Source organism: Hippocampus guttulatus, chromosome 18, assembly GCF_054856545.1.
Source record: "Hippocampus guttulatus isolate MCC_2025c chromosome 18, RoL_Hgut_1.0, whole genome shotgun sequence".
In the NCBI taxonomy this organism is placed as follows: Eukaryota; Metazoa; Chordata; class Actinopteri; order Syngnathiformes; family Syngnathidae; genus Hippocampus; species Hippocampus guttulatus.
In genome coordinates, this window is record NC_141278.1 from 9,868,662 (window position 1) to 9,894,924 (window position 26,263).

The following is a 26,263-nucleotide window of genomic DNA, read 5'->3' on the forward strand; positions in this document are numbered from 1 at the left end:
TTGTGTTTAATGCTTTGGAGAAACACATTCACATAAGTGCTATTTTGTGAAATTATTTTCGTTTTAATTGCAATGATATCCTGGCATTCCCAAACAAGCGGACTAAGCATCCAACTGGATTGCTCTTATCATGCTACATTCAAATCCGACTTTTCTTTGCATTCTATTTTTCCTATTTCAGAGGTCTGAAATTGAGGGTCCGCCAAATTCTCTGAACAGCCAGCTTTCTGCAATGAAAATCTCCACGATGATTTAATTGCGTTAAAACTCAGTTTGGAGTGAGACGGATAGTAAATACATATCATGTTTTCTGTATTACGAAGGTTTACGGAGCGCACCCTGGTAATTATAACCTATACCTGTCTTATGAATTCTGTCCATTCACAGCTTTTATATGTTATATTTTCGGAGGTTTGTAGAAAACATCATCAAATATATTACTTCAGGGGGCGTTCACTTGTCTCTTGAATGGTTTGATTTTCCATCTTTCTGTCATAAAAAAAGTTCATATCTGTTTGATGGCGTTAAAAACAAAATAAAAAAGTAAAAATCTCAATTTCTGTTTAATCGTGGTAAAACTCTCCAGAGTGTGACGCATAGTAAAAACGTGGCTTTTTTTTCTCGCTCTCAGAGCTTTGATGGACCACTTTCTATATTCTTTGACTTTCCACTTTGTAGTTTTCAGATTTCCGAGGTATACGGAACGCACCATAACTCAGTAAAAGGAGCGTTCACTTGTCCCTCTAATTCTCAGATTTCCCAGTTTTGTCTTTTAAAAGTGTTCATTACTGTTTCACGGCGTTAAAACTCTCTTTCGAGTCTGACGTGTTGCGGTCACCTATCGTAAAGGCACACATGGACAGATTAAGAGCTCCATGGGGTCTCTTTTTGCGTGGTTTCTCTGCTTGGGGCCGCCCCAGAGGCATATTTAAAGTTGCCGCTGCTCCTCGCGCGTCGTGATAGGCTGACGCCTGCGAAGAAAGGAGCTGCTCGGACTCGACTCGCCAGTGCCGCTGGAGACGCTCTCGCGACGACCGCAGCAGCGAAGCTCCGGCGAAAGAGGACATAAGACGTGTATTTTTTTTGTTTTGTTGTTATTTTTTATATGTATACCTAGGTTGATAGTCTTTTTTAATTCACCATATTTATTGTGCCCCGGAAGAGTGATATGAACACCTAACGCGCGGCGGTGGCGGACGATGGTGAAAGAAGAACCGGGATCCGAGCCTGAGCAGCCGAACGGAACTTATTGTTATGTTGCGATTGTTTGGGCTATGGTACTCCCGAGTGAGCTCGGCTTCGGTCCTTCGTCGGCCCTCCAACGGGAATATTTTACCGGTTTTTAACCAACTTTGAAGGATAAACGCCGAGCGAAAGAAGGTTTTTTTAAAGGATTTTTTTTCTCTCTCTCCTCTTCGGGGATTTAAATTCGCTGGTGCTCCTCGGTGGGGGTGAGGGGAGATATTCATGTGGCCACTCTCTCGTTTCTAGTTTTCCCTCTTTGGGGGTGGGGGGAGAGAGTGCATAATGAGCAAAGAAAGACCCAAAAGGAATATTATTCAGAAGAAATACGTAAGTACACCTTCAAGTTTCTCTCCTTTAAATGCTTCAACTTTCATCTGGAGGGAAGGTGGAGGAGGAGCCGGGGGTGAAGCTCCCAGCAGGCAGATTGTGCCTTTTCAAAACACGTTTTAAACCCCAAAATTTGACGTCAAACTCCAGCATTCCTCAATGTTTAGTCCTCTTTCTGAGCTTTTATGGACACCTTTGTCGCCGCGGTTGCTGGTTTCGCGACCGTGCCTGACTACATTGTGTCCACTTTTGTGCTAATTGGGTTGAATTGTGTTAAATTGACACAACGTGGCTTTAATTTGGAGCCAAAATGGCTTTTTGTGTGCTCGCGTTTCGGGGGGGGGGCAGTCGTCGGCATCGTCGGCCATGGCTCTCACCCCATCAACCCCCAGCTCGGTCTCTTCGTGTTATCTCACTTTTTGTGGAGGGGGGAAATGTTGACGAATAATAACACTAGCTTTGGAGGGCTTTAATTCCACGGGAGCGTGTTTTAACTCCACGCGAGTGTGTTGTCGTCTGTGGTCCCTTTAATCAGCCCCTTCCTCGTACAAAGTGAGCGAGGAAAGGAAAGGGGGTCACGCAAAATCAGCATTTTTTTCCATCTTGAATTTAACCCCCATTTCAACGTGTTTTCCGTGGGAGGGAAGGAGGGGCGGGTCGTATACACGAGTTATCCCACTTTGGTAGTCCCTTTTCGGGGTGGCGATTTGGAATCCGGCAGGTATTGGCGTGACCTTCTGCTAGCTAGCTAACATCGAAGCAAAACCTCGCGCGGTTAGCCTGCTAGCGTCAATTCCCCACACTAAACAACACAACAAAACGCTGACTTTTAAGCGTCAAGTATGTTTTTGTTTTGTTAACCGACTCGTTTAAACGAGTCGCATTGCAGGGGGACGTGGGGCTCATGAACGTGACGAGAAGCGACCATTTTCTGATAGCGTGCAACGCCGCCGGCGAACGGGCCGTGGGTATTTCACTCTCAGCTGGCAAGAGTTGTGCGAATTTTGCGGGGGTGTGCAGTGTTATAACGTGTCGTTGAAGTTGTCGTGCAGTCGCTTTGTTCCCCGTCTCGTCTGGCCATTTAAAGTTTCCTGCACGTACTCGCACGTTGTCGGTGGTGCTGCGTTCAGGTACTCGCTCGTTTGGAACAGAAAACACAAGTGTTCAATGCCTGGTTGAGCAGCTTGTCGGCAACGATTTAGTCGTATACTATTAAATGCACCACCGTAGTTGGAATGGATGGACTTGTATTAAATGTGAGTCTCTTTCACACAGATCCTGTGAAATCGCTAGAAGAGATCACCTCGCATCTGTCGGCTTTCGTCTTTTAATCAAAACCCAGCCGCGCAGTGTCCTATCACACTGATGAAAATGAATGATAAATGGGACTTTCACACTGAGAACCATCAGAATTGCAGCAAGGAGCTTTCTGGGTGTGCCTCTTTCACACAGAATGCAGCGACCTTAAGACGGGGTCATTAGTCTTTTCTTACAGAGATCCTGCGAAATTCCCATCAAAAGACATAGTGTTTTTCTGCCTTCTCAAGTTTAAACAAAGCACAACAGGTAGTTGGTTGGCGCCGAATCCAGCATGACAAAAATACTTGTTTGAAGCCATCGGTGGCATATTTTGCTTTGAGAACAATGACTGCATTTTAGCCACAAAATCCAGATATGCCTTTTTACACAAAAACCACCACCAGATAAACACTTGTCATTAGCCTCTTACTGACAGAAATCACGCACAATTCCTGTGAGGATGGCTTGACCTTTGACATTAAACCCAAAGAACGGGGCATATTTTGGTAGATATGTGCGCTTTCATTCAGCCACATGGCGTCTTATAATCGGATGAACAGATCATGTAAAATCCATTACCTTAAAGCTGAGAGCAGTTCCGAGAGTTAGCGCGTCTACAATTGAAGACATGCTACCGAGGCATCTAAGTAGCTAACTAGCATGGCTAACAAAAGGTCATTTGCACTTTTTGCAAGGTGGAGAAGAGCAGAGATGTAGCTACGTTTGGATTTTAATTCGAAATAAAAAAAAATCTTTTTCCAAATGTGCCTGGTCGCTAAACAAATAAACTATTGGCGCCATCGGAGCTTTTGCCATCTAGAAGTGTGCGGGTGACCTCATACTGAAACGGTCTGGAGTGCCATGATTGTGTCTGTGGCGTTTTTTCCGCCGCTAGCACACGCATATTCCACATCTGTCTTGCATTTATCAGCAGCTGCTTGCAGTCGGCGCGTCGACATTTCTGCCAAACCTGCAAGGACAACTCTTAACCCCCCCACCCCTCCACCCTCCCTCATTCTACTAACCCCCTCTATCCAGTTTTCAAGACGGGCCTTACTGATCCCCCGGTGCCCTCCCTTAATTAGCGTAAGACAATTATGCATGCTCGGCTTAACCATTTCCCCTCAAACACGAGTCCCCCCCCCCCCAGACCCCAATAAACCATAGCGTCTTCATTAGTAATGAAATCATTGATTAAGCGTAATAAAAGCGAACCAGGCAAAGCTGATCCACTGGAAACCGCCCCGCTGCTATTATTTTGTCCTCGGGAGGAAATCATGGCGAGTTCGCAGCCCAGCTTCGCAACCCCTCTTGTGGTTGTTTCTCGACCGCGTGGATATTCTGAATGTAAAAGTATTTTTAATGGGGTGGCAGAAGGCTGTTTATCAATGTTCTGAACTCCTACTTCCAGATTATTGTCACGTGGAGCCAGATAACGTAGCCTGTAGCGGATTGAGCGCAATGCCCTCCTTTTAGTCAAAGTGGAAAGTGCTTGAGATGCTCACGAGATTTGCTGACATCTTTCTGTAGTTTCTACTCTGTGTTTCACAAAATTTTGACTTAAAATGTTTTTTTTAGGCTTGTCCGCTGAATGTTCTCAACTCCTGTTTAGATGTCAGTGTAGAATAAATTATGTGGCTGCGCACCGAGTTGATCGTGTGTCTTCATCCCGGCGCAGGTGGTTTAGTTTGGGCTTAATGTTTATGCCTCGTCTTGAGGAGAGTAGAGATGTCTATTAAAATACTATATATGCTCAATAAACAAACAAACAAAATATTTTTGATGGACCAACTTTCTTGTTCTAAACTCTGCCTGCGCACTAGTGGCTAAAGTCTCACGAGCTATTCCCACGTCATTGTTTCGATGCTACTTAGACTAAGCTGGGACAATAAACCAGATTTTCCTGATCGACTAAGAGGAAAGTTCTTCTTGATGAGAATCACCCCGAATGTTCTGAACTCCTGTTTCCACAACATCGTCGAGTCATGACTTGGACAGTTTTTCTTTTGTGGTGTTGTCTTAAGCCAAAAATGTCTTGGGGAAGGTTAACGGGTAGCAGTTCCGTTGTCCGACATGCATGCGGGGAGGGGGGTGGGGGGTAAAAAAAAAAAACCCCAAAACAAGAAGGTGTTTCCGACACCCATGTTTTTTGTTGTTTGCTTGTTGTTGTTGCTGCGCTGATGCCGCTCCTTCCTGTAGGCCCCAGCTGGAGCCTCACACTCCCAATTTTGTGTGTGGGACGAGCACAGCTGCTGCAGGGGCCTTTGCAAATGTAAAGAGGCTGTCAGGGTTTGTTTCATCAGGCGCACCACCTCCGATGATGATGATGATGAAGCGGAGGAGGAGGAGGATGATGATGGCCAAAATGCGCCCAGGAAACCAAAATAGAGTGAGCAGGGCCGGACAGAGTGACGAGTTGCAAAAGGCCCAGCCCCGCCCCCCCCCACCCCTTCCCTCTCTTTCTTTCTCCCCTTCTGGGGCCGTCCAAAATGAAATGCGGGGCCTCTCGACGTGGGCTCGTGGGTCAGAGAGTTGTTTTCTTTTCTGCCGTGCCCGAGCCTCACCGCGCTTCATTGAATCTTATGTTTCAATGCAAATGCTCACGTGTGCGCAACATGGCTGGGAGGGTGGGGAGCAGCAGCAGCAGCACCCCCCCCCCCCAGTATCCATGGCGACCGTCGCAAACCAAAAGCGGAGCGCTGCTTTATTGCCTGTTTATTTGACTGGCCCGCACTCGTGTTTATGTTCCCCGCGGAGCCGGTGAAAGGCGAAGAGTTAGCATCTTTTCCGTATGTTTCGCTGGACTCGGCAGCGCTTCTGCCGCTCGCTACACGTTCCTTCCATATATGTACATTCGTCTCGGCAAACATGCATTCATTTTTCCGCCCGGTGTATTCTCGTGCCGACCACAGCGCCCTTTCATAACAGATGCGACCTCCAAATGAGTTGAGAGTCGTTTGTCTAACGCGCTAAGAAAGCAAGCTTGTTTTGTTTCGATGCAAATGTGAAGAAGGTGCGGAGCCGTTCACTCATTGCCAGGCATTTCTTCTCAATAAAACCTCTCGCTTCGGAGCTGATCTTTCAAGACTCAAGAATGTTGTTTTGTGACCACATAAACACCAAACTGAATGTATGTTTCTAACGCTCCAGTATGGGTTTCTTCCCCACCCAAAACGCGGCAAGAAAACACGCCTTTTGTGAACCAGAACCGTGACTGATGCTAATATTTAGCTTTTGTGACACCTCCAACTCCCAATGCCAACAATTAGCCCGAGGAAAAAGCTTTTCAAGTCCATATTTATTCATGGCTATACAACGACAAAAGAGGGCCTGAGCGCTGCTGGATTACCAAATAGCACAAGTTGAATGTCTGTAGCTTAAATTATTTATTTGTTTTGCACGCTGTTTGTCACTCACTCCAGAAAGAACTTTATAAATACTGCAACACTTCATTTGATTTTATTTTATTTTTTTAACCTCCTTGAATGTAATAAGTGCTGTAAGTGCTGGGCCTTCCGTGATTATTGCAACATTCCTTGAACTTCTCCAGTACTGCTTGTGGCCCACCTTTTACATCTTATGTTCAAGTGCCAGGTGCCTCAACTGTTTCGACTTTAAACGTGTTGTCACCCCGCCGACCCCGCCCTCACAATCGACATGACAAGCTAAGATCGACCATCAAATCTTTATCTTCCACTCAAAAGCTGTTCTCATCTCCGAGCCAATGCGGTGCAACGCCGGCATCGCCAGGGTTCTGGTAATCATTACAGCACTTTACACACCCGAATTTGATGCGCATTTCACGGTAGCTATTTGAGAGCCTATAAAATTGCTGCAACCGGCCGCTGCATTTATCTGCCGGGCTGCTTTCCTAGCATGTTTGAATACGCTCCCGTCGCGGACCGTTTTAGGGGCTGGCATTACGTCACACGCGCCGACCGGTAAACTCTTGTTATGCAACGACGGGTCCTTCTCTCCTTTATCGGCCGTTTGCAGCCTTTCAAGTCTTTCGCGCTCGTGCAGGCAAAGTCTTCAGGTGCACGCCTGTCCGGCAGATAAAGCCGTTTCGAAGGCAGCTCCAGAAATATTTATAGGCGGGCAAATATAGGTGTGGGTGGGTGTCTTTGTGGAAAAAGAGCTGGTTGTTTTCGTCTTGCTGTGTGGAGGTGAGCGCAGTGAAATGGTGGCGAAGGTGTGGAAGGATGTGTGCGTGCGTGCGTACGTGACGCACATGCGAGCGCCACGTACGACTTCGTTCCACTGTGTGATTTATACGCTGCTGCCCCTGTGGGTGTGGACGGAGATTGAGGGGAGCGGGACAGCTGGTCAGGCTCTGAAAGGGTATGTGCGTGTGTGTGTGTCCCACGGCTTACCATTCACAATACCACGAGACTGAATGATCATTTTCGTTTGATCAAGACAACTGTTTCCCCTTCTCGTTTCCAGTGACTAAATTATCGACTGATATAATCCCAAATCATTTCGCGCGTCCAAAAGACGATAAAGCGTTTTAATGTGACTACTGCAGAGCAAAAATGGCTCACACAGCAGCACGTTTGACATTTTTAGTAGATTTATCATCGCCTACTTTTTCTTAGTTACGATGGATCGTAATGCCTTCACACGCAATAGCCACAGCCACTTTTTTTGGGGTGGGGGGCTTTATTAGGCAAGGTGTAAGAAAACTAGATTGAAAGATTCGATTCACAGGCCGGTTTACCAAAGCTAACTTCATTTTCATTCGCCAACTCCCACATCACTCACCAAGCCAGCCAGGCCTTGCCTTTGAAAGCAGCTGTCACAGATACGACAGTGTGTGGATACAGAATGTAACAATGGCGATGCCAGGGCTGGCGAAAACACTGCAGTGAAACTCCTCTACAACGAAATCATGTTAGCAGCAAGAAATGTTTCACAACAGGAGGTTTTTCACTGTAGCAAATTTGATCTCAGATGTAAACACACACACACACACACACACAAACGTATGTGTACTCTTTATTTTTATTCCAATAGTGCATAAGTATGAGCATAAACTTATTTGACACTTCATATAGTCAGTGTAGAAAGAAATTGGGAATGGCGTTAATGCATGAAGATTTTTTCACACTAGGGGGTATTTTCGCCCATGTAGGTTTTGTTGTAAAGGAGTTTCACTGTACCTGCACCTTGTGCTTCTTTTGTTATTGTTTAATAGTATAAAATCTTTGTTTTCTCCATTACGTGAATCATCGGCACATTTGGTGAAATAAGTGATGCTAAAAATATTTGATACCCGAAGTCCAAAAATGTCGCATTTTATGCCTCCCGAATGCACCAAACCTCTTTTGATGTACATTTGCTGATACTAGCGGTTTTCTCACCAAGTTGCGACAAGGGGCACTGCTGCATTGCTTGAGGGTTTGACCATAGTTGAGTTGTCAACTATGTCGACGTAATTGCTTCATATTAAACGCGACTAAAAGGACGCTTGAGTTTTTAATCCGACTTTAGCCTCTATTGACCTTTACGTCCATCTCCCGCGACAAAGCCAACTCGCTGCGCTGCTGCATCCGTTTAATAAACAGCCGCTACCTTTTTCACCCCACCCTCTGATCCTCCGTTATTGTGACACAAGCCGTTGTGCGAATTAAGCCTCGGGGGACGAGGCAACAAGAGGCTGTATCGATTTGCCGCCACCGGGCCCGCTCTCATAAAAACGTCGAGACTGATGCTAAAATGATGACTGTCGCTACTGTACGTTTTGTGCAAATGGCGCCATCATGGCGGGATGTTCCTCGATGACATCAAGTCCCTCTCCCCCCGTTCTTCCCCCTTTGCTTCCACCAGATGCCTTTTTGTCCAGAATCACTTCCTCGTCAAGCAAATTGATCAGATTTATAAACGGCTTTTATGGAACCAGAGCAGAATTTTGATGCTCTGGTTCCATAACACAATTTAATACTCATTCCACCTTAATACCTACCAGACAGTTTCTCAATGTGACTTTGATTGCAATTGATCAAATGGTTGCAATGGAGCAAATGGTTTCCCCAGCACGAATTGAGTATTATTTACGTGTTGTGTAATTGTATCGGGAACTCTTTATACCTTGTCATCGCTTTAGACATACAGGGTTACCCCCTCTACTTGTTTCTGATGTACAGTCATACCTCGGTTTTTGACCATAATCCGTTCCAGAAGGCTGTTCGAAAACCGATTTGTTCAAAAACCGAAACCATGCTCTTTATTGAACACGTCTGCTCACAATGGAACGCTACACGAGGAAGCGTCACTTCCTCGTCTACCCGAGGAAGCGTCACTTCCTTGTGTAAGGAAGGCGAGAGGAGTCAAGTGGCGCATTCAAGTGCGCTCAGTTTGGTCGAGAACCGATTTTCGGTTGTAATCAGAGGCATAAAAAACTCAATTTTTGGTCGAAAACCGATTTGGTCAAGAAGAGAGACGTTCCAAAACTGAGGTTTGACTGTATTTGGTTTTATTTTGAAGAGGGGAAGTCAAACCAAATTTCTTTCCAATACTACGTTCGATGGGCCTCCTCTCGTTTCATTTTTGCTGAGAAACTCACCAATACTTGTAAAATAATTGAATTGGCACTATCTTAGTGTCAAGGAACTATGTTGAAGTGAGTCAAGTAGCTTCATGTCGTTCTTTGCCACCATCCATCCCGATTTGTCGACTGCCCGTGACTTTCCGCTCTTCACGGTAGTTGCCGGCAACGATGACTTCTGTGGTTTCGTTGGGCCCCAGTCGTTTTCAACGCCGGCCCCTTCCAAAACCAAAAAAAGCTAATCGGCAGTATGTTTTGTGGCCGGCACGAGGTCTTTTCATCAAGATCTCAATGGTAGGAGCTTGTTGAGTGCATGTGTGAGGTGGTTGGATTTCTCGCTGGACTTGTGAGTGCCATTCTAATTGTGTTACTTTTGTTCTGCCAAAATGGAACAGGAAGCCGCTCCAATTTGAACCGCTCGTGATGCTGCGCTCATTTCATCTGACCATCTGGGCTTGTTCTTGTTCCTGTGGCCCGTGTATGGGGCTTATCGTAAAAACATGGAATCTTCCCCCAAATGGCAATCTGTGATTGTCGAGGGGGAAGGAATCCTGATCGATTTTGGCCCCCGTGTCGGTGTCAAACGACATTCTTGGCTTCGTGAATAGCACGTGCAGATAAAATTGGATTATTGTACTTTTGTTAGCACGTTTGGAAACAAACAAGGCAGGTGTGACAATGTTTTGTTGAAAGTGTTCAGCGAGACAGTTTCCGGTTTCAATGGATTCGACAGCGTCTGGTCGTCTGCGGAAGTCGCAAGCGTCGTCGCGTGAGTCACACAAGTGATGCGAAGTGGGAAAATGTAATCTTGAAAGATGAGGGTGGGGTGGGGGTTTCCTGTAGTAAATTTGCCCTCTGTTTCCTATAATTGTTTTCACTGAAGCTAAAGCTGCGAACAGATTGGCGACGCATTATTTTACCCTCCTGGACAGCATAAAGAGACTCAGTCGCTCAAGCGCAAATCATTTCACGTTGTTTGTCCCGTTCTTTCGTTTATCTGCCGATTCAGAGCCGAGAGACGGGTGCTGCCTGACCTGTCGGTTTGACAATACGGCTACGACGTAAGTAGCGATGCATTCATTAGCGCTCGCACTAAATCCAGCGAAGCCTGTGCGGTGACAGGTTAAGCAATTTAATTAAGTGCAAATGGCGCATTCGATTAGAGCGACGGATGCCACCAAGGTGTAAATTTCTGTTGATACAGTAGCCTGTTTTTTTGTTTTCCAAATAAGCGACGGAAGCTTGGGTATTTTCTTTCACATGTTCGTAATTCGGCATTGATGGGAAAGAGCGTCTAAATCAACGTTATTTCACTTGTTTGTGATCACCATAGTCAAGTTTTCGAACTCTCCATTCGGGCAACCTTTTTAGAAATTGCAGCCTCTGTTCTAGTTGTTTATGTGAAAACTTTTTTTTGTTTTTTAAACACATCTCAAACGTTTTGCAGAAGGAAACAACGCATGTTTCTGTTGGACACAAATGTCGTGCAGAACCGAAACGAGAGCCACGGCAGCAAAGTAGCTGTTTTCCGCGTTTAAAAACGTGTGTCAAAAATTTTGGGAGATGAAAACTTTTCGCGTTTCTGCCAAGCTCTGAAAACAGATAATGCGCTAGTTTGTCAAAACTGATGGCGATGAGGTTTTTTTTTGCCACCCTGAATGGAAAAATTTAAAAACGCAAAATTCCGGAAAGGGTCACCGTTGTCGCTACTCTCAAACACTGAGAACGGAAGACAGCTGCGCGTACGTCGCAACACAAATGGCAGCCCGCAAGGCTGTCGTAGCGATTTCCCCACTTGACAGTCTCATGACGTCACATTTCATTCCACCCGCGTAGAGTATTTAAAAAGAAAGTATTTCAAATGCTAAAACAACACAAAGAAATGTGTTCGAGGAGGTTGTCGTATAAATCTAATACCGCAAGTCTTTCTACCCCCCCCCCCCTTTAGAGACTTGGCACAATACACGTGAGTAGCACCAAGGGGCGGAGGCGCCGAGGTATGAGGGTTTTATCTCTGCGCTGAGAGGTGACAATCATTCCTTTAATTGCCTCTTCTCCGCATTGTGCCAGGGAATGGACTCCCCGTGCCTACATTACAAGTCCCTAAGCATTGGGAACCCCACGCCCCCCTCGCCTAAGCCCCTGGCTTTGTTTCACAGCGTTCTCCGGCTACGCTGTAATCTGCAGTCACACCGGCACACACACCGGGGCTTTAAAAGGCTTAAGATTGTCGGACACGGCGGAACACCGAGAAATGCGCTTTCAGGCTAGCGCTAAAGGGGGGGGGGGGGGCGTTAAATGAACGCGGCGCACCTGGTGAGCATGCACTCGATGGAGTTTCTATAGATGCATTAGAGCTCAGACCAGGGAAGCGCAATAGACGCTGTGGCTGTGACCAATGCCACAGGAACAAATCGAGGCCTGGGTCACGTATCGCCTAACGCCGTGGCGCGGCGATCCCCAGATACCAACGATGTCGCGCCCCCCGCCCCCAGGCTAGGACTTCCAAAACTACGTATGCGTATAACATCATGTGAATTGAGACTTGGTCCAATATTTGTCGACGTCGCATGAGCCACAATTTTCAGAAACACGGAATAACTCGATTGTTTTTGGGAGCGCCAAAGAAAAGTTGGAAACAAATATTTTTGGCTGACACAATCTAATGGGTTCCGCAAGTTTTGTCACGCAATGTAGCGAATGTAGTGTCAGTTTTAAGCCTCCAAACAGTTAATCAGTCATAGTTGCATAATGCAAACGAGGCACTTATCGCAACCAGTCGGGCGAATTGGTACTTTCAGTTTTGCACGTGATAGATAAGACGCTCATTTTATTTATTTTTTTACAACCGTGGAGCGCAACGCTAGGCTTGGTAAGGGCGTAGCTTGACGCTCTTGCATCGGCAGGAGAACCCTCGCAACCAGTTCCTGTCTTTCCTGTTCGCCGTGTTGGCGTCCAGTCGCCTAGCGGGTAATCTTATCTGCCTGCCAGTGTGCATTAGGCCCCGGCCCTAAGCTTAACCCGTTACTGCTGAGTTTTCGACTGGCAGCTCAAATTTTTACTCAGGATCCGCCTGTTGCTGTCCATGGCTTATCTTTTCCCTCTGGCAGCTCACACAGACAATGTGTACATTTTCCAGGCGGACAATCTCGGAAAACATCTTCTTTTAGTATATACTCAGGCATTATCCTTCCCCTGATTGTTGTTTTCGGGGATTTAGCGCAACCATTTAGCTCCCCTGTCACCCATCTGGCAGGCTGAAATGTATCCACCGGCTCTCTGAACTCTTTTCTAACACGGTGTTTACCGGAGCGGATTTGCTATCTCGAGGGGGTCAGTTTTGTGATTTTTTGTTGTTGTTGTTGTTTTCATTAGCTTCATTGCTGTGAAAGGGTTGGAAAGTGGATTGACACAGCAGGTATTTAATTAGAAGTCAAATCGGGCCTCATAAAGGCATCATTTATTTTGTTTGGCTCTCAAGGAAAACGTTTTGAGCAACACTCACAAAACGTCCTGGGATAGCGTCTCACCAGAGGCATAACGGTATACGGTGAAACTCCTCTACAACCAAATCATGTTTGCAGCAAGACACTGTGTTTTTCACTGTAGCAAATTTGATCTCAGATGTAAACACACACACACACAAACGTATGTGTACTCTTTATTTTTATTCCAATAGTGCATAAGTATGAGCATACACTTATTTGACACTTCATATAGTCAGTGTAGAAAGAAAAAAAGGGAAAGAAATAGCAAAATTTACGATCAGCATTCACTTACACTTACGCTGTTGGATTAGACTTTGTTGTAGTGAATCTTGTCGCGAGGCAAGAGCAGAGAAAAAGATTTTATATAACGCAACAGGGTTTTTTTCGTTGTATGGGGGGGGGCAGGAAAGTGGGAATGGTGTTAATGCATGAAGATTTTTTCACACTAGGGGGTATTTTCGCCCATGTAGGCTTCGTTGTAGAGGAGTTTCACTGTACCTGAGATATCCTCACTCGTCCCAGTTAGGCACAACTGTTTTTTGCGCCCATTGTTTACATTCGAGCAGCGGATTTGTCATCAAGAGGCTGCTGGAGTGGAAGTTGAACACCAGAGATTTGCTGGCGGTGCGCTGCAAATGCCACTGTCATGTTGACATGCACACTAAAGCTCAGCTGACATGGCAGGATAATTGGCCCCATCTTAGCCCTGGATCTCTCCTCGCGTCAATCATAAGGACGCTCCGACTACCGTAACGGTTTCAAAAAAAAAGATATTCTTAACATATATTTCCGTCGCGCACTTCCAGCTTCTGTTTGTTAGCGCACAACAAAGCTCTGGCTTTTGGTGGCTCCCTTGTGACATTTATTATGGTCTGGGGGTCTGGAGCGAGCGGTTCAGGCAGCGGCCCGGGAATTCCTGGCAGCACCTGCGTCTGGCAGCTCGTAAAAGACTTTGAACCAATCTCAATGCCGTCCAGACGCCGCCACCGCCGCTGTCAAAAAATATATTTTCGATTAGTGAAGTGTGCCAACTTGAGATTTATCCCGCCTTTTGGCGTGAGATGTCATTTCAATGCGAATTAATTTTTTCAGTCTGTTGATTCATGGCGCAGCCCGTCACTCACCGCGTTGTTGATTCATGGCGGATGATTCATTTTGAGATGATCACACCTCCGTTTTGTGCTCTTGTTTTTGTTCACCTAACATTTTCTCAGTGAAGTACCTCCCTCATTCTTTACCCTTCACACGCAGCTCACCTGTTTTCCGCCCACGCGACGAAGCTCAAATGATCCGTGACCTTGGCCCGCACTGTAATCTCACACTGTATTGATCCAACAGAAAAAGTGTATCGAACACGGAAATCACCTGAAACCCCCACACCCCGCCGCATGTTGGAGGCTGAAAATCGGACACCACTTTCACTATCAAAACATTTATAGCTTCAGTTTAAAAGTCTTTTCACATACAATCCAGCCAACTGGAATTCCGAGATTATTAACACCTGACCACGTCTCATCCTGTTGTGTCCAAAGCCACTTTCACAGCATGACCAAGTATTTTATCGACTGACTGTCTGGTTACCTGATTCCGCGAAGCCGTGTGAAAGTTGCAGCTCATTCCTCTTTCGCGTGTGATGTAGCAACTTTTGCGGGATCTCTGCGTGAAAGAGGCTAACCCAAAAGCGCGATTACAATCTGCCAAAGAGGGTCATTCACGCAGCGTTTGTGTAAAAGTGGCATATCGGAGTAATTACCAGCGGCATTCATTCCAATTTGGTGCTGATCCAAAAGTGTGTCTGGTGATCCAGCATTTAGACACATCCCCACCCATTTCTTTTCATTCTGTCAAAATGGCTGCTTTGTGGAAGGCTGTAAACACTTCAGTTTTACATTGGGGGCGGGGGGGGGGGGGGTTATGAGCTTGTGTGAGTGGCCCCCGAGAGGTTCGGAGCCTGAGTCGACAAACCCAGAGCAGTTGCTGCGGCGGCATCATGTCGCGTGAGCTCAGCGTTTGGCGAAGAAGTAGGTCAGCGGCGAGACCTCATTCAACCCGAGCTGAGCGCCTCGTGTGTGCGTGTGACACGGGCGCGTGTTTGCGCAAGTGTGTGTTTGTGGGCACTCGTGTGTAAATACCGCTTTCAGAGAACTTACTTGCCATGAACTCTGCCAATTCGACGCGGAACCCCGCTCGGTGTCATGCCGAGTGACAACGTCAGTGCTCAACTGACAGCAGGGGGGAAGGGGGGGACCAGGGAGTGCAAGGGGGGGGGGTGACAACGCTGGAATGGAACGGCACACTTTGGGCAGCCTGGGGGCCACGCGTGAGCGAGAGAAAGAATTCTGCTCGTTTGGCCGCTGTTGTTAGGGCACAGCCAACATCCTCCGCCAATCCGAGGTGCTTCCCCTCCGCACTCTCCCCCGCATTGCCGCCCGATTGGCGGTTCGGCTGTGAATCCGATTGGATTGACGGCTAATCCGGGGCTGGGTGAAGGTGGGCATGTGCACCCCCCTCCATAAAATAAAGGGGGCGGGGCATTACACTTAGTAGAAGCTGTCAGTTTCCCCAGATGCGTTGTGGCGAATCCCAGTCCGGAATTATACATTCACGGCCTGACAAATATTTTCTTGCTGATCCCAGATTTTTAAAATTAGCATTGCATCAATCAAAGGGCTCACATTAAAAAAAAAATGCCGCCTTCACGGGGTTACAACTCTTTAAGTGGAGCATTTGCGTCATGAGTATCTGTGAGCGAGGACCTTGGCAGAGGCTCGGAGGCTCGCCCCCCCCCCCCCCCCCCACCTTGCCGCTAAATGGCTAATGGCAAATGAAACCGGAGACGTAATGGCCGCCTTGCCGGCTCATACGCCGAGCGTGCGTGGAAGTGGAACTAACACGTGTACACATTCAAAGCAGATCAAACAACAAGGTTTGCATGTGTTAATAACACGCTGTTAAATCTTAACATGCCCTGCATATGGAGTACCCCCTCCCCTTTTGCCCCCATGCGCACCTGTGAGCACACCATCTTTCTCTCCCTCGTTCATCCAAATGAATAAAAATGAGCTACCTAGCCAATACAGTAACGCAACGCCGCTAGCTCCCGGTGGTGTCAATACGACATAGATCCGGGATTGGCTGAGACTCATTGCGACACGGTGTTTCTAATGACCTTACTTCTGGGAGGGGAAAAAAATAAATAACCTAAAACAGTTAACTCTACCCATGGGGTTGTGCAAATCAGATCGCTATGTCAAAGTCGCACAACATTCGGGATTACAAATTGATGTAAACTGACTTTGCATGGCTTATGTATTTAACCCTTTCAAGGACAGCGGTCACTCCAGTGGACATTTTATCAGGTTACAGGTTATCATTGTTTGTGCATGAAAGGGTTAAAACCCTCAATTGTTACATTAAAAAAATACTTTGAAAAAGCAAATTGATGGTCAATGTGGGTCAAGACATTGTTAGTTTCTTTCTCACCATTTCATCGAACGACGCTCAGATTTCAAAGACCCCTTGATCGAGGGGCTCAAAAGGGTCGATGAGTGGGAGGCGATACTTATTCTCGATAGTGATTTAGTGAGTCATTTAGTCCTCGAAAGGTGATACATGGTCGTAGGGTCTTGTCTTTTTTTTTTTTTGGTCCCCAAAGAAAAATCCAGACTCAAGAGGAGAGGAGGAGGGACGGAGGAATGATTTTGTTCGACAACTCGACATGCAGTCAACTGCAAACGTTGACGCCGGCCGTGGGAAAACACGGCTGCTTTGAAGTGCCTTCTCATTTCTTCCTGTCCTCTTCTGCCCATCACCTGATGGTCTTTTCAAAGCGGTGAAGCCTACGGTCCAGCGACTGCGATAAAAGCCCGCAGTATAAACAGCCACTGAGTTAATTATTCAAACCAGCGGGGGGCGGAGAGGTTTGGGATGCCTGGCACGCAAGTCTATGCAGAGTTTCCTCAGAGACGGCGTGGGGCTGCTCTGCTCCATAAGCACTGGACCGTCTGTATGTTCAAGAAAAGCAAAGGCCTCATGCCAACCTCACACCACACGAACGTCGTGTCTCGTAGCCGATTTTTGCGATGTCAATACGCAACGTAACCCAGCCAGCGTGATCCATAACCATCGCGTCCCAGAGGCCTCACGACCACCGCAACGAAAGTATGGCACATCTGAATTTTTGTTGTTCACGCCGCATAGTACGACATGTTCTACGTCAGCATTGAGCAAGAGGAAGACATTGCCCTCCTTGTTATTGCGAGAGACAATCGTAATGTGGTGTAGAGTATTTCAAAAGTGACTTGAACAAAAGGGCGAGTATTGAAAAGTCGACGTAGCATTTCAACTCATGCTACCTTTTGCTAACGGCAACGCTAGTAGCCGATTAGCAAATGTGGTGTCATGAAACAAATTTGCTATCATATTATGACTCCAGCTGTTTATTCCACCTCCCCGATGGACTGAATCTCGACGGAAGCATGCGATGATCGGGCGGGTCTTTTCGATAATGGTCTTGTAGAGTGACATCTCGCCTGCTCCAAAACAGAACGAAATTTATCTGGTTATCAAACAGCACGAGCGTGGCGAGTGACAAAAAAAAAAGTCATGTAGTCTGACAGGGCCATTAGTCATTGTTGTGTCACTTTCACCCCCGTGCCGCCTTGTCTTTACAGACGGGAAGAGCTGATTTTTTTTTTTGCGCTTTCACTATGACGTACAGTAAGTGTCAAGAGAAGCTTTTGAGCGCATCATTGAGCACTTTACTCGAAGTACACCACGTGTCCGTGCTGCCAGGAAATGCGGCCAATGTACTCTTTGTGAAGTGTTGGAAGAACCTGGAATTGATGCGTTCCATCCAGCATATTCGAGGATCAGAAAAGAATTGACACCGTGCAGGAACCGTAAAATCGGGCAGTCTTGGTCTTGGCTCTTTTGATGCTTATCCATCAGCAAGACTATTCCCGGTACCCGTTTATTGTCCATTGCACACTTTTTACGTTGAAGAGCATTTGACTTGCGTCAAGTATTTTTCCTCCAAAATTCTAGAAAAATATTATAACTTGTTTTTATTATGAGTTCTATAGGCATAGCTAATGTAGACACAGATCGTTTTGAGGCTACCTTACAGTAGGAAATCTTGCCAAATGCACAATGTCCACATTTCCTGTTCTTTTGGCCAATTATTTTGTTTAACCGTTTCAAGGACAGCGGTTACTAGAGTGGACAGCTATTCAAATGTTGTTTTCTCTTATATAAATTCATCTTAAGATCACAGTTGTGCATCGATGACTACAATGGACCCTTATGAGTCTTGCCACCCAAGGTGATTTTTTTTTTCATGCCTCAAGACTAATTTTAAAAAATCCAGATGTAGCATTTCATTATTTGTGCGTAGTCCTCATTTAGTTATTCTTACAGCAAGGCCGCAAATTCAACAGTATTTGACTATGAACTGGCAACAAAGTAAACATGCGCGCTACCGTCAGCGTAGCCCGTTGCTGTTGGCTGTCGTACTCCTTCAGCACTGCTCTCTTTGCGACTGCTTAAAATCTTTCCCATGTCTAACCGGTCGGATTGTTGTCGGCCAAATATGAATGCGAAAGACTCAGCAAACCCAGCTAAATGTGGTGTTTTTTTTTTTTTTTTGTCTAGAGAAACCCACTCTCATGCGATTAGCATCATCGAGTGGGAACACGCTGGGGATTGACAGTGTGGCAAAACAAGGTTGTATGTGGGAAGGCAGGACAAAACAGAAACATCCTCGCTTTCTCCTCATGTGGTTTGTGTGGCTCTTTGCAAGTCGAATGAATCCCTGCTGCCTTCACCGCACAAACCCACCACTTAGGAGTGGGGGGAAGAAAAGAGGGGAAAGCTGCGGGGGTGCACAAAGAGGGAAAATATTCCAGCCCGGTGGTGGTCCAGCTGCTCACTGACTGTCGCTTCAAGAAGAAGATGAAGAAAACGACGACGACGGGGCGTTGAAGCTGGTGAGTCGGCGGTGGGAGGAGGTGAGGAAGAACCAGGTGGAATGGCAGATCGAGGGCGGGTGAACAGATGTTTGCGTGGAAGGAAGTGGCGCTAGTATGAAGCATCCCAAAGAAACAGATGTTGTGGCTGGTAGCAGCGTTCCGCTGGTGTGCAGACACTGACTCTTAACCTGTCTCCGGTGTGCACGCCGTACTCATTAAAATGCTCCCGCCGGGTCCTGTTGGAGGTTGTTTGCCGTTTGTTTGCTCTCGATACCCCTTGACTTGTCTCATGGCAGTTGTCAGAGTTTTGGAGGGCCCCGGAGTCATGGTGTCGCCTCAAGTCAACGATTCCCAACCAGTGTGATGTGAGTGATCGGTGGGTGTGCCAAGGGAAAATATCCAGTTTCACTTAACTCACTCACCCATTTGAAATATAGGCGGCCCGGTGGTCCAGTGCTCAGCACGCCGACTGCGATCGTGGGTTCGATCCCAGCTCCGGCCCTCCTGTGTGGTGTTTGCATGTTCTCCCCATGCCTGCGTGGGTTTTCGCCGGGTGCTCCGGTTTTCTCCCACATTCCAAAAACATTAACGGCATTCTGATTGAACACTCTAAATTGTCCCTCGGTGTGCGTGCGGATGGTTGTTCGTCTCTGTGCGCCCTGTGATTGGCTGGCAACCAGTTCAAGGTGTCCTTTGCCTACTACCCGAAGACGGCTGGGATAGGCTCCAGCACACCCCGCAATCCTTGTGAGGATAAAGCGGATTGGAAAATGGATGGATATAAAATCTCTCTCTCTCTAGAGATAGATAATTTTTTTTTTTTAGGGGTGAGCGTGGAACACTTTCTCATGTAGGCCACCTGTGAAAGTCAGGTTTCTAAACCACTGTCATTGCCGATCAGATCCCCGTCGATGACGGCCTGGAATCACTTTGGATTTTGAGCTCAGCACCGCTTTTGAGTTGAAGATTAAGATTAGTCGGTAAATCTTGTCTCGTCACCCGGATTTTGATGGAAAGAAATGTCAACGTGCTGGAAGATGGACCAATTTAGGAACCGTCTTTGCATTTTGGTGAGAAGCCGGTGTTTGATGAAATGAACTCAGTTTCTCCTGCTCATTAGTCTACTGAAGAGTGGAACATCTGAGGCTTTTGAGTACTAATGCTTATGCATAAAACGTCAAACAACAAAGCAACGCTGTCCTGTAAGAAGCTGTGCCAGTGATATGTGGCAGGAAAGAAAGAAAACGGAGAAAACAATGTGAGCCAGTGAAATTTATGTATTTTAGTCTTAGTTCCTTCTTTGTCTGGTAATTTCGGTTCATCAGAAGAATGTCGGTGTGGACCGCGCCGTCTGCGCATAAGCAACACCTTAGCCAACACCATTGTCAACACGTTTCACACCTCGATTGATTCAGCTGCCCTCCCACTCACGACGTCAACGCCAAATGAAAGAGAGGCCATAGATTAAGATTCGCTGATTGATTCTTTTTTTTTTTTTCGCTTCTGCAAAATTTTTGTGCGGAGGCGGCGCACCCCCACTCCACATGATTGCTGATTGATTGCTCCCCACAACCTTTTTGTCAACAAGCGTACACAATCTTCAACGCTTTTTGGGGGCGACTCGTTCTTCCTGCTCGATGCTTCGTCAGCATCTTTTTTTTGCATCATTCTAATTGAGGCCTAGTAAAGTGTCCTGATGTGGACGGCTACTTTGAGGAATCCCTCCAGTAACGCAGAATTATGTCCGAATTTCAAGTTTCACATTAGGCACGCATACTCTGGGTCCGTCGGTACATGTGCGCGGCTTTTTCCATACAAAAGAAATGACGTTATGGACTCTGGGGAAACGAGTATAATTAATCACCCAGATTTGGAAACGGCCCATATTTGATTTCTGACCCTCAAATGTCTGAGGCACTCATGCGAACCACTAGTCCACCGTGTTTCCCTGAGAGTGGGCTTTCGCGGAATTTATTGTGCTTGCCAGAGTGACTTCATCACGTCACTTTGAATAGAATCATCCAGACGTTATTAAGGCTGGCCTTCATCAGCCACCAAAGAAAACGCCGGATTTTGTCCCAAGTGATCCGCCATCGCTTTCCGGACCCCTCAATCATCAGCAAGTAGCACAGTTGAACTGCTTTAAGATTTCCTTGCCGTCACAGTGACTCAGATGACCCGAGTCAGATCTTTTTTTTTCACCTTCCTCCCCTGCGGCGTCGGCTGTGCCTCCGTGGGAAATTTTTATGACTGCTGCCTCGCCGCCAACACTGTTCTGAGTCAGCGAAATGTTTGGCCCTTCTTAAAACATTGTTGCGATCGCTCCAGACGTGCGGCGAGCAAACCCCCTGGAGGTATTCCCCCAGACTGGCGGAGTCTGTCGGGCCTCTGTGATGTCAGGGGAACGAAACAGGCTTCGGTTCAAGTGCGTCGTCGGCTGTTATTATTAGCCTCCCAGTGTTGTCGTGACTCAGCAGACTGACTGGAGCAGAATGACAGAGAAGGGATTTCCGATGAATTATTATTATTATTATTATTTTGCACATTAGCTGGATATGAAAACAGTACTTTAAATTCTCGTAGCGGAGCTAAACCACTGTCAGTCTTTTGACAAGACACACCGCACAGAGCTTAACTCATTCAATCGCAGTTGTTTTCACTGAAGCAACTCTCTCTCCCCTCAATCGCAGCGTTTGACTGGATTTTGACTGATCTTGCAAGGCCCACAGAATATTTGGTACTAATGCTGTATAAACATGGAGCCTACCAAAATAAAGTTTGGACTCTCTTCTTTCAGCAGAACAATAATTGTTTCTATCTTTTTCCAATCTCCAGCAATCGGCATTACAAAATGGCAAAGTTTCATGAAAACGGCGATTCCTGGGCAGAAAACGGAGAAAAAGAGCTATTTGTATAAGCATGCATTTCAATCACGTGAGCCACCACTGCCACCTACTGGTCGCTTTTTTACAAAATTTGCAATGCAAACGGCTTATTCTCATTCACAGATTGCATCAGAGCCTCCTCCTCTCTATGACGCAAAAAAAAAGACTTAGACGTACAAGTACGTCCTTGGTAGGCGGGGCCTAATTTTAAAAAGACGTACAAATACGTCTTGTGGAATGAAAGAATTAATTGCGTCATTGCAACCTTACGCCCTGGTTAGGCGCTCTCGAGCCAGGCGCCCTCACGGTTTCCACTCGTTCATTCAAATGACTTTGTATATGTACGACGCGTATCAGTTTAAGCCTTTCAAACACCCCGTTAACTTGATAACATGATAATCTGTCCACTGTAGTGCCCCTGAAAAGGGTTCAAGGTGATTTCATATTCTTGCTCGAAACATTAACAATAGTATCATAGCGCGGCTTTTCCTGGATTTCCAGATTTCACAAAGAGCCAATCTGGCCTCTGTCGTTTTGGGGACTCAATAAAATGGTCCATAAATCCAGCGAGAGGAGGGGGGTTAAAACGCACCCTCCGACACCATACAAAAGGTTTTTACGATACTTCCCACATGGCCTCCATTTTACGCGGTGAGTCACCATCGCTGCTCAGGTGAAGGCGTCAACTCGTTCTTCAGCCTGATTGTCTGTTGACCAAACGAAGGGTCTGTTGACGCTCGGTGTTGGCATCGGTGATGTTCATCCGTCAGAAATTTACAACGTTCTCCTCTCGCCGGAAAGATTGAGCGCACTTTTGCTGCAACTTCACTTCTTTCTGAAAAATTTTTTTTTTTACTCTTGACGTATCCTCTATCTTGTCCGACCTGAATTTATTGGCCACAAATCGAGATTCCCTCGACCGTTGGAGCCAAAATCCTTGGCCCGACGTTTCCATCCCTTGTCGTCGCATTTTCCATCGTCCGGGCGACATTTCCTTCAACTTGTTTGTGGATGTGATCTTTTCCCAAACCCCGTAATCTCGAATGTTTTTAGGCCACGATGATGAACTACTGCACAGTCGGCGAAAGACTACAAAGATAACTGATGCGAAAATTATAAGCTTTCTGCGTCTTGAACCCTTTCATGCCCCGTGGAACCTGACAACATGATAGGCCGTCCCCTGTCGTAACCGCTGTCCCCGAAAGGGGGAAGGGCTTATTTTACACAAAGAGGATTCGATATATTATATTGTGGTGCACAATTTCAGTTTTCCATTGGTTAGCTTTCCTTTTTGCTCTTTGGCTCAAAAATCTCGACAACTTGGTGGCACCAGCGCCGTAATAAATAGATGTGTGCTTCGACGCGGCGATCCATCATCCCTCATTCCGCTCCCGAGATGCGTCAACAACCACTTTTGATTTAAATTTTTTTTTTAATGCTACTATGTTGCGTTTAACTTGACGTCCCCGCCCGTCTTTGTGTTCAGGAATTTACAATCGGCCTCTTAGCTGACTTTGCATGCCGTTTCTGGAGGACCCATAAAAAGGTTGGGGTCTGGGGGGGAATTCCAGCAGTATGAAAAGGGGGCGTTATGTTGACATCTTGTGTCCACCAGAGCAACTCTACTCGCTGGACGTTGCGAGGAAGTCCGTTTTCAGATTACACCTCCCCCAAATTCCGATGCGTCTGACAAGTTCACTCCTGACCAACAAGCTGGCGGACATATATAGACCCAACCTTGTCCACACAAACAAACACTCGCGCTCGCACTCAGTAACAGTCTCTCACTCTGGGTGATGCACTATCGACCTTGTGTGCTCCGCAGACCTTGGGGCTCTCCTGTGCCCCCCCCCCCCCCCCAACCTGCTAAGTACACACACACGCGCACACACGCGCTCGCTGTGTCCACGCTGACATTTCCAGCATCTCCAAACGAGACTTGATTTCCAATTGGAGTTAGTCTGCCGGCGAACCTCAACCCTTCCATCCACTCCAGCCGTCCTCTACTCGGCGTTAATGTGATTAGGTTTCCTGCGCCTGCCTGCTGATTTGAACCCCCGCCCCCGTCCCGCCTCGCCCCCCGATGCTTTTGTATTCAACATTGTCTTAGATAATTCCCTGCCGTGCCCCCCCCCCCTCCCCCCCAAGATTCCGTAACCCACTTCATCAATTCCGCTCAGTGCAGTGGACCGTCGGCTCTTCTTGTTAATCCAATCGAGCTCACTTCATATTCTTTTCCGTTCTTCCTCCCACTGAGAAACTTTTTTTTTTTTGCAATAGAAAACTGCGAATTCATAGCAAAACTTGATATTAGATGATTTTTTGGAGCCTTTTATGATACTAAATTGTTTGTAGGCTCTTCTCTTGGAGAGGAGCGTTGACAGTGACCTCACTTGGCGACTTGGCACCAGACGGAGGCGGTCGGAGCGGACGTGCGTGAGGAACGTTTGCTCGCATGACGCCAGACGGGGGGTTTTCTGTATCGATTTATGGCAATAATCATAATTACAAAAGCAGTAAAAGTCTGTCGGGGCGACCACTGTTGGGACTCGCAATAATATTGATGATAAATATTCACTTTGGCGGTTATCATGAAGATTCTCAAGAGTTAAGGTCACTTTTGTGTTGCTGTTGTCACGCTTCATCATGGTCACTCGTTTCTATCACCGCTCTTATATTGTCACTTTTTTTAATAGTGTGGTGACTATTTTTGCTGTAGTTGCTAAAGTTGTGATTACTTTTCTTTGGCGGGCATCTTTCTGGTTCTCGTCACATTTGACTGCCGGGCTTCCATAGCGCTCGGTTGGTTTTTGTTCTTGTGCTTATCGCTGCGTATGGTTGTCATCAGGTTTTTTTCGAGAGTTATCACGCTGTCCTGGTCATGGTCATTACTTGTTTTATGGTTACCATCTTTCTTCTGTTTGGTTCTGGTCACACCTTAGCGTGTTCCTCATTCCTCTTTCCCTTGGGAGAGGCTCGACTGTACGTGCGTGTTTGTCTCCATGCAATTTGCATATCTTGCCCCGCGGCCCCCCGCTGCCGCCTTCGACTCGTCCCGCCTGGGATGTGCGTGGCATTAAGCAGACGGTGATTGATGGCCGCGCGATTGTTTATTTTGCCACGTCGGGCGGTGACGGATGAAGGCGGGCGCGTATCGTCCATGCACGCGCGACCGTTCGCTTTGAGACCCCCCGCCCCCCCTTCCGAAAGTCACCTTATGCCGTTGAACGAGGACCATGTGACTCCTCGATTGAAAGCAAACCCAAATCCACACCCTCAACCCGCCTTCCTTTCTCTGCGTAGCTCCTCCTCGGCACTGTCATTGAGAGAGCCCCCCCCCTCCCGACCTCTTATCTGGCTCCTTTTGGAGAGGAGGGGGGGCTCTTTGGGGTCCTGGATGTGTCCCATCAGGCTTCAGGGGATGTGAAATGCCAAAGTGTGATTGGCAGGTCCTTTTGGAGCAAGAGTGGCTTTTCGGCCCGCCCCCGAGAAGGTCTTTGACCCCGGCTGTCCACCTGCTTGCCCCCGAGCCAGGAACCCCGGCAGGGCTTTATTTTGCGGACGGGCCGGGGTCATCCGGACCACCTTTTTGCATAATTTGCTCTTTATAAACCAACTGAAATGATTTCGCCTGCGTGCAAGAGAAAACAAAATTAGCTTCAATGGTCCGCAATGATTGTGGTCAAGTTATGACTCAAAAAAAAAAGGTGTCGTATATGCCTCGTCTCACCACTACTCCCCCCCCCCCCCCCCACCTGATCAATTTCCGCCCGCAAAACCGAAAATGAAAAAAGAGCATCATTGCAGAAGCCGAAAGTCGTCTCCTCCCCGCTACGGCAGGAACAATCATTTCAGTCCAAGGTGTAAACAAATGTCGCCAAACGTCGATTATTTGTTTTCTTCTTCTATGGTGTGCATCTGTTTTTTTTATTTTTGTCTGCTGCTACTCTGGAAATGATAACTAGAGCAGTGCAGATCTTTTCAATTGAAGCGGTAAGCCCTTTCATCCCTACGTCTATCTTTTGTCGTACTTGTTTTTTTGCGGGGGAGGAAGGGGGGGGGGGGGCTCTTTTTCTCATGTGCATGTTGCCATCACTAAATATGGTAGGAACAATAATTACAATTCGAAACGGGATGACGGATCGCCAGAAGTGAAACCACGGTTCTCTCTCCTTCCTCTCTGCGCACAATACGGCAGTAACGATAATTCCGTCTTGACACGGGATTGGCAAGATTGCAAGTTTTCATCTCCGCATCTGCCATCTTTGTCCGTGTTGCTCGGTCTATTGCTAATTCTGTTAGCAACGCACGGTTTATCGGCACGGCGTTTCTCATCCCTGCAGCCAACAAAGTTCGAACTGTTGCGATGTTGCCGTGAACTCCCACAAGACTTGTTTCTCCCGTGTGCGGTCGCGAGAGCGTAGCGCCAGTGAGTGTGGCGGCGGCGGAGCCGCGGGGGCCTCAACATCGTCCGGCGCAGTCACTCATTAGCTCCCCGAGACC

The 26,263-nt window shown here is 47.0% G+C and overlaps 1 protein-coding gene across 1 annotated transcript in view; it reads left to right on the forward strand.

Annotated features, from left to right (window-relative positions):
• Window positions 1–1,021: 1,021 nt before the first annotated feature.
• jarid2b (jumonji and AT-rich interaction domain containing 2b) overlaps window positions 1,022–26,263 on the forward strand; it is a 61,644-nt gene continuing 36,402 nt past the window's right edge. Inside the window, exon 1 of the mRNA XM_086136514.1 lies at window positions 1,022–1,572. Within this exon, the coding sequence (XP_085992640.1) occupies window positions 1,528–1,572 (45 nt within the window). The 5' untranslated portion in view covers window positions 1,022–1,527. The remainder of the gene's footprint in view (window positions 1,573–26,263) is intronic.